Here is a 15,948-nt window from a genome sequence, read left to right on the forward strand (position 1 = left end):
TTCTTAGATGTGCTCTTGATTTAGCAGAATACAGACAGAAAACAAATGTTTAAAATAGGTGTGCTTTTTGTAATAGTTAAACACTCAGTCAGCTGTTCCACATTTACCCACATTTAGCTAGAATGGTTAAGTTAATTTTAAATCCACTTTTTGAATTCATTGGGTTTGATGCCAACAGTTAGATACTAACTGCACTCCTATCTTTAAAAAATGTACTGTGAACTTCACAAGTGATTTTTGCAGACTTGACCACCCATCAGGCCAACTTCCAGAGAAGGGGTCAGGTACATCAGGGACTGAGGCCAAGTCAATTTCAAATGTGAAGTACCAAGGTAAATTGAAGAAACATTTCAGAGACCTTTGCAAAAGAAAACAACTTCAAATGAAATAGTAGAAGACCGAATGGATAGACTAATACCAGTTGGCATGAATGGACAATAAAGTGTAACTAGACAAGTGCCACAGAAAATAGAACATACAGTAAAAACAGACTTTGCAAAACACAGTAAATTACAGAGAGAAAGGGCTTAATAAAGCCCACTAAGTCTGGTGAGTATATGGAATAAAGGAAAATGTACTTACAGCTGCTACTGTGAGCATATCGAACACTTTTGTGCAGTACCGCCATGCATTTGCATTTCCATATTTCGTTTGGCATTCATCTAGTAAGTAAATTAAATTAATCTTTATTCGGATGCGGTCACAGCCATAAAAGAAAAAATCATGGTACAAAATACATTCATTACAATTCCCTAAATAGTTAAAAATAAAGACTCATGATTACATTTGGCTAAAAACAAAATAAAGGAAAATAAGACCACACCACGACCAACCGGGTCTTGATTGTCTTGATCAATAGGCAGCCCCGCTGGACGTTTGGGACTACAAAAAGGGTATGTTCGTTGGGCAGGAGCTACACGTACTTAAGCGCCACTTGGGCTTGCCTGAACTTTAAAGATTTTAAAAAGGGTTGGAGAAACTGCCTCCTAGGGTGACTAAAATATTTACATAAAAATACAAAATGGAGAGCTAGAATCGCAGCCACAGGGACCGCTCAAGTTAATTGAAGAACACCAAGTTTTAATATTTAATTTATACAGAGTTTGCAACACCAACTTTTGAAAAACTTTGGTTGAGGATCTGGAAAACTACATTGCTATAGAAAAATAAAAGCATCGTGAGATACGGATGCTACGTTTGAAGTATTCTGGGAAAACACTGCAAAATACCATCAAAAAGAGCAATAAAATGAATCTGCTAAAGCATAACCCATTGAACAAAGCCTAGATAATAAATTCTCTATTTGCCATATCGCAAATTAATAGAGTAGTAAATGGGCACATTTGCAGTCCAATAATAAGCCTGGATTTTGTAAAACAATCGAAAAGCATTGTGCTAAGCTAGAACAAACCAGCAAAATGTAAAAAGAAAAAAAAGTAAATTTCTAATAAGGTCTCGTAAAATGAAACAGCCAAAAAATAAAATGTGCTCACAAAGGACATACTTCCACTACTATGACCACATTCAAAGTAGCAGAAAAAAAGATGAGCTACATTAGGATTGGTTTATGATATGCGATACAAAAAGTCTTTAAAAATAGGAAAAGGGTTAACCCAATCACACTGTCGTTCAATTTCTCTTTTAGGCAGCCAAGCAAACCGTTTGCCACTGCTGTAGAGGGTTGTCCAGGTTTGGTGTTCATTGACATACAGATTGCATTTAATGCAGTCAACAGAAACAGTTTGTGGCTTACTTGGCACGCCAGAGAAATTGATCGCAAAAAGGTACAAACTGCCTAATGCTGTTGTATAATGGAAACACAGCATGAACCAGAGTTCGCATGATCCAGAGTTTTTTTGTTTTTTAATCTTTATTTTCAAATTTTCTGTCACAGCGATCAACTAAAATGAGTGGTCAACTGCTTAAGAACATATCACGTAGCAATCATCACATGTAAACATTTTGACCAATAGGACTTGGATACAACAGTAAAAAGATATCACAGCAATTGTACAGATTGTCACTTTACCCTTAGTCTGCCGTCTTTTTGTTTTTACCTCCCTGGGCTATGTTGCCTCACCCCTGTACAACATCACTCCACAGATACCAAAAACCAGCTGCGCAATATGGAGTTGATATCCTAGATGCGCATCTAAGTAGAAGGTAGTGTAATGGTTGGAGTCGTGTCCCCTCACCTCACTCCTTGTGGAACTAAGCAGATTGCTACTTGGGATGCGGCGGCTTGACACATGGTTTCAATATATGCCTTATATGGACCCCAAATGTCCGTAGGACGTGATGAACTAGGTATAAGGGATAGCGTAGATCTTACAGTTAAAATTGCAGTAAGCCAAACTTCGCAACCACCCCTGCAGGGTTGGGGCAGAGCGCTGGCCCCATAACAGTGCTATTTCCCGCTTAGCTAACAGGAAACGGCAGCAAACCTCCTGATTATTTAAGGGAAATATACAGTGTATCCCAGTAGTGCTACCTCTGACATGGGGAATAAGTGTTATGGTTATCATGACATCCAGTGTATTATGCATTTGTTCCCAATAAGTCTGTAGCTTGGGACTAGCATGATCCAGAGTTAGCATGTGCCAGAGTTAGCATGTATAAATTCGTGAAGAAAGGTTCACAAGTGCATTCCGTTTTTTATGTATTTTTTCCCATAGATTATCCTTGTTTTGAATTAGTAGCGTGCAGCCAGACCGTGGTATGCCCAGGAACCACGTATTTGAAAATACTGATGGAAGGTTGAAGGATACATCGGATCCAACACTGGGACACACTGCATAATCCAAAGTGTGCAAAAATTACACCAAATTAATCCAAATGGTAATCCATTTAACCTAAAGGCTCAACCTAAATAATATCAAAGTCATCAAGTATACTACTATACCAGGGGTCATCATATTTGGTATGTATGTTTAAATAGATCTCGTGGTTAAGTAGAGACATATTTAAACATTGACAGTTTAATAGAATTGTGAAAAATCTGAGGGGGGGCCCGATTAACTTGAATTCTTTACTGGAGGGGCAGCATTAAAAAGTTTGAAGACCACTGTACTATACAGACATGTATTCAGATATCATACTTCGCATGCAGAGCGTATATTAAGAAATAACTCCAAAGCTACAGGCAGACATTTCTTTACCAGGTTAGCACTAAAACAGTATCCACTATTCACCATTTAAAGAAACTAAAGAAACAATTGAGTCCAAGGCATCAGCAATTTGGCCTCGTGGTTTGGCAAGAACTGAATATATTGTGAACATCATGCTGTTTTACAATGAACCTAGGAGGCCTTTGTTAATTACATTAACACCAATAAGAGAACTGGCTTCATGGATTCTAAGACAGTGATTCATTTTTTCACCCCCTCCGATGCGGATGTACTCTGAACATGCAAACCTCTTCAGGCATGGACCAACTTTTAAAAAGATGGGCAATGACCCATATAAGACCTTGTGTGTTCAATTTTATTTAGCTAAAGATTTCTGTAGAATGAATATCCTTTTAGAGATGCTTGGGAATGGTTAGCCATCTTTTGTAAATGGGAAACTGCTAAAGTCGGGTGCATTAGTGCTGAGTGGATTCATTAGCACCTTGGGTGCTCATGACGAGGTCAGCTCGTCATGAGCTATGGCGTTCAGGTGCTCATGACGAGCTGAGCTCGTCATGACCGTGCCCGTTCCGTGGAACGCTCGCACGCTGGGCTGATTACCCTGTGGCCATGACGAGCTCAGCTCGTCATGAGCACTGGTGCGCCGTAGCTCATGACAAGCTGACCTCGTCATGAGCACCGGGGCACTGTACGCGCCCCTCAGCACAGCGGGGGAAACAGCCCCGCACGAAAGGGGTTAATGTTGTTCATTCATCAACTCAGATTGTTTGCTTTGAAAAATGGACAAGAACGTACCACGTTCTACAAAAACTGAAGACAAAATAATTAGAAGGTTGATTTTTAGATGTAGTGACAATGAACAGCAAAATACATTTTTTATATACAGCTTATTTAACAGTTTTGTAAGTGGGAGTACCTATTGAGCGAGTACAACTCATCTGTGCTGGTCAGTGATGCCATTTGATGTTTTTAACCTGCTTTTACTGAAATAATTGCATGAGGAATAAGTGGGTCATCATGACACCCAGTGTGTTATGCATTTGTTCCCAATAAGTCTGTAGTTTGGGACTAGCATGATCCAGAGTTAGCATGTGCCAGAGTTAGCATGTAGCATGCCACCGAAAAGGTCCTCAGGGACCGAAGGGTCTGCATATCAGACAAACATTCTAGAAAACGGTTTTCACACCCTGGGTAAATAGCCTCTGGGCAGCCCAAAACACTACTAATTAACAAGTCTTAACTGGAATGAAATGAGCTCCAAAACTTTGATTGTGTACTTGTAGATGGGAAAATAAACTAAAAAAAATGCACTTTTTTCAAACCAGAATAATACATTATGAAGCTGATAATTTACTTTGCTCAATAGGACTGCAGAAATGAATGCAAATGCAAAAATCAAAAACTGTCGCTTGACACCAAGGTTTAAACCGGTATTTCTTCATTTAGGCATAAACCAATGTAAAAAAGCCATAACCACGTGCCTTAAAAGAATAAATGTACAGCTCTCGGACAGGTTTGGGAAATTGCTCAGCGAAGTTTACAAGATAATGAACATGACTACGGTGGGCGGTTAAAGTTGCAGGTTGTTTTCGCCTCCTCAAATTTAGCCCATGTACAGTTGATGATTGGTGTAGCGGCTTATGGCATGGCACAGTGCATTTGATTAACTGGCCTGAGATTTTGTAACACCATGCTGGCAGACCAAATTACAGATTTATGGGGCCTTTTCAATATTTGGCTATGTCTAGTGCATGACAAGTTATGTAGGCTCCCTGATATCATATTATGTACTATGAGCTCGTCTGGAAAATGCTATCCAAACACTTGTGTATGCTGCTAACTCACAATGCACTTTATCACTTTGTCTTTTGGTCTGGTGTCCGGTGATCTAGGCTTTCGGAACAAAAGAATAACAATTGGTGATTATTTATGAAATCCCCAAATCTATGAACCAACGATTTCATGGTGTCACTGGACACATCTCCTCTCTTGTCAATTTAGTAAATGTTAGAACTTTTGTACGTTTTTAATGTACAACGGAATTTGTCCTGTTGCTCTTAACTGTCGCTGTGGAATGTCAAAATTGGTTGAACAATACTCTACTAACTAAAAGTTAGTCATAGTGGGATTCTCATATTGAATGGAAAAATAGAAAGACAATGCCTTTCATCTTGCATAGGTCTCTGCATATGTAATTTTATTAGTGTAGAAGTAGTTGCCAGACGGTTGTACGATATTGTGCAAAATAAAGGGCAATCGTATGCTTTGAAGTGATCATTTACAATTCCATTCTTTTTCAGACTATTTTAAATTTCTCTTGATATATTTTTATGTTCGTAAATAACTGGGAACAATACATTTTTACTTACTTACATAATGACATTACAGCAAGCTTTGAAAGATACAGGATTATAACCCTCACACCACCCCCCAGAAAAGGGATCACCCCCTGCGGCATCAAGTGTAGGAAACCTACTTCATGTTACTAACCACCCATCTGTGGGATTGGATGCTAGACGCACCAGATTGTTGTTCTTCCTTTTCCTAGACCTTTGAAAATCCCCAGTGAATTCTTTTTTCATGCCAGATGGCGAGACGCCAGGCATAGTGTTGCATGCAGAGACGCTGTGTTGTAGCTTTTCAAATGGGCATACGTGATGTTTAGTAATCCTACTGCGCAGTTGATTAAACTCAATAAAGAAATGCTGGAAAACAAAATTATACCAGAGCAAGCACAGACATGTGTGGTGACTGGGCATAATTGGAAACCCTTTCGCATAATTTAACCACACAATGACAAACAACCTGTATGAACCAATAACAATCAGAGTATAACTGGATTAATAAGGAACAGCAAATATCAGAAATAATGAAAAGAAAACTCTTACCATAGAACCCATAAACTTGGGTTATCTGTCTACTCTCGTGATTCCCTCTTAAGAGCGTTATACGATCAGGCCACTTAGCCTTCAGTGCAAGAAGATATGTGAAGGTTTCAAGGCTGTAATAACCTCGGTCTACGAAATCCCCCTAGACAAATAAAATAATAAAAACACCTCAAAATAAGAATTCAAGAATATAGCACAATTTAAATTTAATACTTAAAATGTTAGATACAATTATCGTTACAGCAATACCACTAACTCCAAGTGCCACTGTGAATAACAGGATTTTCTCTTTCTACAGTGTGTGCTTGGCCCATTTAAGAGGCAGAAGTATTTTACTATTAAGAATGCAAATAAAACGACTTTAGGACAAGTAAACCGTGATGTAGTCTAGCATGCCCAACAGAATGATATGGGTCTGGAGAAAGCGAACCCGGTATGCCTTTGATGTCCGATATTAACATACCTTGGGTGCTTCATGCTACCTTTGAGTCATTCGGAACAGCTAAAGTGGTTTTGGAAACCATCATGAAATGTCTAAGAAATTCAAGTTCAAGAGATGGATACAAATGCAGCAAAAAAAAAAAAAAGGAATTTTGCTTTAAGAAGAATAGATGGGCTGAATGTTTCTAAAACGCCAATTCCGACACAGGTTTAACAGTGCACTGAGGATTAGAAAGGCAGGTTTCCACTTCAGACTGTGATATAGTCTTAATTCAGCAGATGAGGCTACTGATGTTTTTACTGCAACTCAGATTTTTGTTGTTTGGAAGTGGAGGGAACGTGGTCTATCAAATCCTCCTGGTACAGGTGGAGTTGTAATAAATGATTAAACTGTCAATGAGGTTATACAGCCTTTTCTTTTAAACAATTGGATCGTTAACATGACAGATGTCACAAGTAGCTTCAGAATACAGGAATAAAATGACAAAAAACAAAAAGCAATAGAGAGCAGACTTGTTCTTCCTCAATGCATAAAGTGGCTTGTTCTCCATCATAGGAATCTTTGCTGATTTCATGTCATGGGTGATCACTACATATTGCAGCCTCTACCTCGGAACCCAGGACACATACTACAAGAGAAATCTTTCTTAAAAACACATTTCAAATGTATAACTTAATCATGACTATCTTACGGATACATTTGTTTTATTTTTGTCATAGTATTTAAGTGAAAAAAATAACAAACAAACCATAAAATATTTTATAAATGGATTTTAGAAAACAGAAAATAAGTTCTCTTTGATAATATTAAAAATTCAAAATAAATTAGAAGAAACACATACAAGCTTTCAAATGTAAAGTCTTTAATTCCATCGGAGTTCAGATTCCCAGCGAAGAAAAAGGATTGATCATGAATTCAACAAACATTTCTATGATGGAGAACCAAGATTACAACTAACTTTCTAACTTCATTGGTTCTGAGCTGATATTCATGAAACTGAAAAGAAAACCAATCACAATCCTCAACAAGCATTAGAAATGCAATCGGGCTCGGATTTATTTGAGTTTGAGCTAAAATGGCATTGTAAATGCCAATGTCTTTTCGCCATGTGTTATGGAGTGTGTGCATGTGGTGTGTAGTGGAATTATGTGGGTTGGATTGTAATTTTACCAATGGTGGCATGCTGTGTTTTATATGAATATGTTTAAAAGTAAAGTGTACCATACTGCGATTGCTTGGTGGAAAAGTGCACTGCCGGCTGGAGGTGTGTGTGCCTGGTGGAAGGGTGCACTGACGGCTGGTGGGTGTGTGCTTGGTAAAAGCGTGCACAGATGGCTGATAGTTGTTGGTGTTTGTGCATGGTGAAAGCATTCATTGACGGCTGGGGGTGTGTTGTTCTGTGTGTTGTTTTCTGTGTACTGGTGAGTGTGTGGCGGTGAGTCTGTGGGGGTGAGCCTGGGGAGTGAGTGTGGTGGTGAGTGTGTTGTGTTGAGTGGTGACGAGTGTGTGGTGTTGAGAGACTGAGGTGTGTGGTTTGTGTGTGTGTTATGTGTGCGTTATGTGTGTGTGGTGTGTGTATGCGGTGTATGGGTCTATGGTGTGTGTGTGTGGTATGTGTGTGTGGTGTATGTGTGTGTGGTGTTTTCTGCTCAATCACACACTGTCCCTACACATTCACACACTGCTCACCCGCACACTCCCAAGGTCACCCTGCATAGTCACACACTGTTTATTCTGCACCTGCACTCACCGCCACCCTGCACTCACCGCCACCCTGCACTCACCGCCACCCTGCACTCACCGCCACCCTGCACTCACCGCCACTCAGATTTCATATTGCCGAATTGTTAATAAGGATGTGAATGTGAACTAATAATAATGATAAGGTATAAAACGCATAGTCAAGCAAACACATTGGCACCAAGGGCATGCTAATACCTCACGAACACAACTAGAAAAGTTTACTTTCAGGAAATTGTGCTACGAGGCCAACTGAGGAGTTCGTTGTGTTACACAAAAGTACCAAGGACATCTGGTTTGTTAACATTAGCAGAGCCCGAGAGCGCACCATGGCATAATATTAATGGCTAACAGTTATCTCTTTTTTAACTAAAACACGCGAACGCACCTGAGCTTCTCATTGCTTGAAATTCGTAACGCGCGCCCGACAAACGCACTGCTCAATGGTGAACGCGCGCACACCATCTGGAATGCATTACACGGGCACCCTGACAGCTCCTAATTAAAAGTAATGGACTGCAGTGCGCGAAACCGCACAGAATATGCCAAAAATGGCGGACCAAAAATAAATAGCCCTATCGCATCCAGACTATTAAAAACACACCACCGGGACGACCAATCACCATTCAGATAATAAAAAAAACGCACTGAAAATGCACGAGCAAAGAAAAATTTATCCAGCACGAACGCGAAACCCGCTACAATACGGCTCGCTGCTCCTCCCCACTTCGTGGTGACGTCGCCGAGCCCGTAAAAACCAAGATCAATGTAAAGTCATCAGATCGTAAAACAACAGGCAGCCCAAACAGAAAGAACCAAATAGATTGTGCAAAGATGCACAACTTTCATGAGTGTCTATTCTGGAATGAAAGTCTGATAGCAGTCTTGTAAATGTTAGTACTAACCTGCAAGTAAGTGGTTTACATATTTCTAACAGGCAAATATTGACAAAGAAGGATGCAGACACAGGTTTTCCCCTGGTTGAATGAACCTGGTGCTACTAAGAGACCAGTTTTCTTTCAGATTCTTTAATCTCACTCATTTTACAAGCAAAACTAATTTCCAACAGAAAGGCCAACTCCCATAATGGACGTTGCAAGGATGAATGGCACACAGTATTGAAGTGAGGAACCATATACTTAGCCAGCACTACATTTAAAACCCATGGAGGGGACAGACGTCTGACTCTTGAACACACTTTAAAACCTTCTGGAAAATATTCGTTTACTGGGATTTTAAAAGAACATCTGAAAAAAGTGGTTTTCATGGCCACCAGATGAAGAACAAATATTAAAACTTCAACACTGTATGAATTCATTAGCCATTCTGGTAAGTTCAGCAATGTCAAGCTGTGGTACCATATCAAGATATCTATTCTACACAGCAGTCACGGTTTTAGTTTGTGTACCATCTTTGATGAGGCCTCCCTTGAACCACCTGTATATTGTTTGGGCTTACATCAGCTTGATGTTCACTTCTGGGATGAGATGGATGGGTGAAAAGTACGGAAATGCCTTCACTAACTTAACAAATCTGCAATTGCCAGAAATCCTGTATTTTGATACCGAATGCAAAGGGCCAGCATTTTGAGTAATCTACACTTGAGAACAGATGCACTTCCAAATAGCCCCATCTGCTGAAGTTTGATGCACAACTTCATTGACCGACCCATTTGTGGCCTTGTGACATACATCTGCTTAACTGGTTTGCTGAAAATTCCTTAACAGGCACTGCCATATGGCATGAGCTTTCCTTGACAGCACCCCTGGGCCCGTCCCTTCGTCGCCAAGGTAATACTTAATTGTTGTAGTGTCTGTCTGAATCAGCATACTTAGTATCCAAAAAAAAACAAACTACTTCAGAAAAAAGCACTTCTCAGAGCTCCAACATGTCAATATTGCGGTTTGGCTACTTGTGAGACTAGGTCCTTGGATTTTGCAATTCTACAAAGTGTGCTTATGAGCAAGTATCAGTGACTACCGTCTATGTAGGTAACTTCTGTATTAATATCTTCTCAGACTGCTGCATTTTGTCAACTTATCAAAGGATTGCAAAGTTGCCACTGACAAGGTCAACTTGCCCATCCTAGTTTCCAGAACACTGATCCCATTAGTTCTCTAGACGTTCCTGATGTGGGCTCCTAAACAACATGCCAATGGAGCTCCCTCAGGGTGGGGATGAGGTCGTATTTCATAAGGCCTCCGAGGCATGCTGTTGAATGTGGCAAGTCTGTAAGGGGAGAACATGGACTTTGTGAGGCCATGGAGTAAGAGCTTACATCACCATCCACATACAAGAGTACCAGGACTTGAACAGCATTTCTTAAGTCACTTTCTGGTTTCACATTCTTCAGCAGAAAGAACAAGTCTGTTTTAGTAGTCTGGTTAATGAGTTACTTTAGCGTGGGATCGTTGTCCAGGAAGAATCCAAGATGCTTGGCATTGGGAAAAGTTAGGGTTCGAATCCTTCCAGGTTCATGCTATTGAGCAAGACTTGGTCTTGTGGTTTCTTATTGTTCTTCCTTAACAGCAGGAACTCTAGTCTGTTTTGGTTGGGTTAAGCTTCATGTCAGTTCAGGATCCGAATCAGAAGAATGGAGCAAAGGACGTCTGCCACACAGGAGACCGTCAAATACAGTTGTGTGTCATCAGCTCATGATATGGCACAGTGCCACTGGACTGAGATTTTGCTGCACCCTGCTGGCAGACAAAATTACAGTTTTTGGGGGCCTTTCCAATAATTAGCTACGTGTAGTGTATGACAGGGTTTGTAAGCTCCCGGATATGGTCTTCTGCACTTTAGGAAAAATGCTATCCAAACACTTGTGTAAGTTGCTAAGCATAATGCACTTTATCCCTTTGTCTTGTGGTCTGGTGAGCTAAGCTTTCGCAACAAAAATCGATATACCAACGATTGCATGGTGTCACTGGACACATTGATGTCGTCATCGGCAAGTATTTCCCCACGAGTTTCATAGAGAGGCTGGAGAGGTCCAGTAATATACTTAGGAGTGCTCTTTTTCCTGTGGTCAGGAAGGTCTTTTATAAATTTGTAAGATAGCGGGCACCCTGCTGCAGTATGATCTGAAGCCGAGCTGATATTTGTGCACAAGATGGTTGGCATTGATGTGACTCTGAAGTTGTGCAGCCACTGCTTGTTTGATGAGCTTAGCAAAGTAGGGTATATGAGTGAGTGGCTGGTAATTGGCAAATCAGTAAACTCAAACATACCACTGTGCATCGGGTCCTAAAAATGTGAAACACAGTAATGATGAGCAGCTCTGGCAAGGCAACCATATGCGGAAAGATCCACTACATTCATTGATGCACTTATTTGTTTAAAAACGAGTTCTCCTTCATCTATTGCTTCCGGAGAAAACCATGTCTGTCTTCACAAGGAGGACCAATATTTATCTCTCTTGCCAGGATTTAGCCCATCCAGATCAATAAACTATCCACTAATCCATTAGTATCAAAAGTCCCAGCTTAGAGTCCAAGTCAATTGATAGTCCCAACACCGTCCCATAATATGCAGCATTTGCAGCCAATACTTCATTCACTGGGCAAACCCAGAAAATGTGGATGACTTTTTCTGTGCTATAGCATCTAATACATATTCGGGTTCGAGTTCTTACTAATCTTCCACATTCTCCAGGGTACTGCAGACCCTGTTAAAACATTTATGTTGGGTCTACAACAAATGGTTGAAATTGCCAGCGACCTCCTTTCCAAAGGGGCCGATATCCCAATACAAATGGTCTCTGGAGTCATGTAGTAGGTAAGTGGTAATTATCGCTAGTGATTATATACAGCAGACCCATGAACTCTCAGAACATGTTACTTACCTTTGGCAACTGTATATCTGTAGGAAACATAGGCAAGTTATACACTCCTTACCTTAAAATCACTCCCATGCATCAGACTAGATCTGGAAAGTTTTTCTTCAGCAGTACCCAGAGTGTCAAAATGTGGTGTTGGTCGGCTCCGCGTTAGTCGTTGGAGTCGTGGTCACCTGGATGATGTCCATGTAGCTACTTAGACGCTGCCCTCATACGCTGATGTCAGTTCTCTACACGACTTTCCACGCCAGAAGCGCAGAGCCATGCAAGACACTGACCACTGGTGCAAAAAACTAGGGCCCTAAAAGGAAGTCCTTAACCCTAGAAGTCAGTTCGCAGAACGGGGAGAATGGGCGGGGTGGTAAGAATCTATAACTAACTTATGTTTCTTACAGATATATTGTTACTGAAGATAAGTAATTTGTTAATCTGAAACAAACAGTTATAGATTTTTTTACCTTAGAATAGATACCCCAGCAATACCAACCCCGGAGGTGGGTCTGCGAACTAAGCTCACACCAGAAAGTCCTGGAGAACAGACCAGCCAAAGAAGCCATCTCTCCGGACTTGGCTGTCCAGGCAGTAGTGTCTTGTGAATGTGTGCAGCGATGTCCACGTGGCTGCCTGACAGATGTCATTAAAGGGGACTCCACGTCCCAAAGCAGTGGTAGCTGCCGCCGGCCAGGTGGAATGGGCGTGCAAACCCACTGGAGGCTCCTTCTTTGCCAAGGAATAACATAACAAATGTTGATGCACAAAACAACCCATCTAGAAATGGCCAGTTTGTGCATGGCCTGATCTTTTTTGGCGCCCACGTTGCCAACAAAGAGCAGGTCATCTACCCGGAATGGTTTTGTGCAATCAAAGTAAAACGCACACTTTGGATCCAGACGGTGGAGCCTCTCTTCTTCTTTGGATGGAAGCAGAGGCGGAAAGAAGGTGGGAAAAGTGATGGTCTGTCCAATATGGAAAGGATTAACCACTTTGGGAAGGAAGGAAGGACGAGTTCAAAGGACAAACCTGTCCGGATGAACAGTCAGAAAAGGAGGCTTGGAAGAATGTGCTTCGAGCTCACTGACCCTGCACGCAGAGGTGATAGCCACCAGAAAGGCAGTTTTTAAGGTCAGAAGCCTAAGAGGACAGTTATGTAGCAGCTAAAAGGGTGTGCACATAAGATATGTAAGAATCAAGTTCAAGACCCACTGAGGCATTAAGAATGGAACAAGAGGAAATAGATGAGTAATTCTCTTAAGTCATGATTTACAACAGGGGACTTGAAAAGAGAAGGCTGATCAGGAAGCCCAAGAAAGGCTGAAATGGCAGAGAGGTAGCCCTTAAGAGTGTCCAGAGTATCGCCCTGCTGGGCCAAAGAAAGAAGGAACAAGAGAACCTCAGAAAGAGGGGCAGAAAGGGGATCCACAGCCTTTGCTGCGCACCAAGCCACAATTGTTTTCATCTACAGGCATATACAGCCTTAGTGGAGGGACGCCTGGCTGCCAAGATAATATCACTGACTTAGGGAGGCACATCAAACGACCTCAACTGCCGCCGCTCAATCTCCACGCAAGGAGGTGGAGGCTGGACAGTTTCGGGTGGAGGATCGTCCCCTGCTGCTGCAACAGAAGATCCTCCCGAAGAGGCAGTCTGATCGATGGCCGTGTATAACAGTTCGGGATACCAGACTATTTGTGCCCAATCCGGAGGCAAAATAATTAGTTGGGCCCGGTCACGCATGATCTTCTTCAGCACTCTGGGCAGAAGTAGTATAGGCGGAAAGGGGTATAGAAGACTTCAACTGGCATGACCATAAGGGTGGATTGGACATCCCCTGAAAAAGCAGTTGACCTCCACCTGGTGTAGCGTCGAAGGGCTACAGACGTGGAAATCATCTTGCTTAGTGAGTTGGCGGTAACCAGCCCACAGCGGATGGTAAACTTTGCTGCGTCTCTCCCTTCGGCAACTGAAAGGGAGAGCGCGGCTCGGGCCTCCTCCGGACACTGGGGCAGCACTTGCGCTACCGTAGCCCACACGAAGTGGGTGTAACGGCCCAACAGAGATGCAGAAGTTTACCGACCGCAGTCCCAAGCTGGAGGAAGAAAACATCTTCCCAAGATGGTCCAGCTTTTTGGATTTCCGATCAGGTGGTGCGTTAGGGAATGAGCCTTTGGAGATGGAGGCTTGGACCACTGACATCTCAGGGGTGGGGTGTTGGGAGAGGAAGGTGGAGTCGCTCGGAGCCCGGCGGAGGTGTCTGGCAATCATCCTATCCACTGGATCCCCTGTGCTGGGCCTGGACCAGGTGCCCAAAAGGATGTCAGCGAGGGTCTCATGAAATAGTAGCAAATGCTCCAAAGAGCTCGCTGCCGGTTGAAGCACCCGTCAGGAGGTTAGTCCGGACTGCCACCGTAGATAGCTCAAGGTGGAGAGCCTCAGCCACATACGCAACACCACAGCATAAGATGCTCCGTCCTCCGTAGCCACGGTAGGAGGAGACAACATGCCAAGGTCTAGTGAGGCATCCAAACTACTGGCGTCCCCAGTTCCTCTCGCCAGTACAGTTCATAGCCCAACTGGTCAGTTAAAGGGTTTCCAGACCCCTCCCAGTCCTCCTCACCCTGCCCTGGCTACCAATCTGGTCTAAAAGAGCATGGGTATAACAAGAGCACGAAGGTACCAGCCTGCGCAGGTCCGTCTCAGTGTCTGCATCGAGATTGAGGAGCGGAGGGCTCGACGTTGGCTGGGGACACCACCGGCATCTGCTGCAGACCTGGCACCGGGGGAGGTGTCATGAGGTCGACAGGATCAGGCCTGGATGCAAGGCTACCCTGCGGTGCCAGAGCCGCCGGCGTAGGCCAAGGGCCCCCAACTGAGTCTGCGGGGTACGAAGTTGGGCCGCCTAAAGATGGCATGCATTGATTCGTACAATTTACGAAGCTGGGCATGGGTCACTCCAGGTCCAGGGAAGGGAGGGAAGCCCGTAGTGGACCCTTTGGGCTCCGCATGCAGAGCAGCGGGAGAGGCACAACCTGCATCCCTCGCCATGTCGGCCGACTGAGGGGGAAAAGTAGAAGAGCAAAGTTGCTTCTTCGACTTCTTCTTGTGCTTCGACTTACCTGACCTGGAGTGCAAAGACTTGGAAGATGATGGATGATGATTAGGATGATAAGGATGATTACTCCGCGACCGGTCCCTCGACCTCCCACGTGACTGGGACCTAAAACGGCACGGAGCAGACTGCTGGGCCTCAAGAAGCTTTCGGACCGCTCCCACAAAGACTTCGGATTAATGGCACGGCAGTCTGAGCACGACTTGGGTCATGGTTGCGCTGCAATCAGAACAGGCACACGCGGTGTGGATCAGACACCGACATCAGGAACCACAAGCCTTCAAGCCGGACATCCCCGATGGGCACCAGGAGTCGAAGATTCATAAACTGTGTCGACAAGTCTGCAAAAACTCAGTCAAAAAGTGACTGGAGGTACCGCTCTCTCCGGATCTGCGCTGGCTGTCGCGGAAAAAGAAAGTACTGACGTCAGCGCGATAGGACGGCGTCCAAGTAGCTACCGCAACGTCATCCCGGAGACCACGACACTAACGACAAATGCGGCGCCAAACGACGTCACCTTTAGACGCGCAGGAGTACTGCTGACGAAAAACTTACCAGATCCAGTCTGACGCCTGGGGGTAATTCTAAGGTAAGGAATCTATAACTGACTGTTTCTTTCAGATTCAAGTGTCAAGTCAAATGGGGGTGAAGTGTCCGCTCCTGTGCCTCTGCTGCATATTGCAACTGCAAATAAAGATAGGACTTGGAGTTTTAAAGTGTGAATTAATACTTAGCTCGTCAAAAAAGAATTCATATGAATCCCAGTCGACACAAACCAAGTTTTTAGATCCCGTCAAGGTCCCACT

At 43.1% G+C, this 15,948-nt stretch overlaps 1 protein-coding gene across 1 annotated transcript in view; it reads right to left on the minus strand.

Annotated features, from left to right (window-relative positions):
* The window catches only part of PPP6C (protein phosphatase 6 catalytic subunit), a 128,599-nt gene that overhangs the window by 22,040 nt on the left and 90,611 nt on the right, over nucleotides 1-15,948 (minus strand). Inside the window, exons 4-5 of the mRNA XM_086924675.1 lie at nucleotides 6,017-6,158; nucleotides 583-662 (exon numbers count right to left, since the gene is read on the minus strand). Coding sequence (XP_086780801.1) covers nucleotides 583-662; nucleotides 6,017-6,158 — 222 coding nt within the window. The remainder of the gene's footprint in view (nucleotides 1-582; nucleotides 663-6,016; nucleotides 6,159-15,948) is intronic.

This window comes from Lissotriton vulgaris, chromosome 5 (genome assembly GCF_964263255.1).
Source record: "Lissotriton vulgaris chromosome 5, aLisVul1.2, whole genome shotgun sequence".
Classification (NCBI taxonomy): domain Eukaryota; kingdom Metazoa; phylum Chordata; class Amphibia; order Caudata; family Salamandridae; genus Lissotriton; species Lissotriton vulgaris.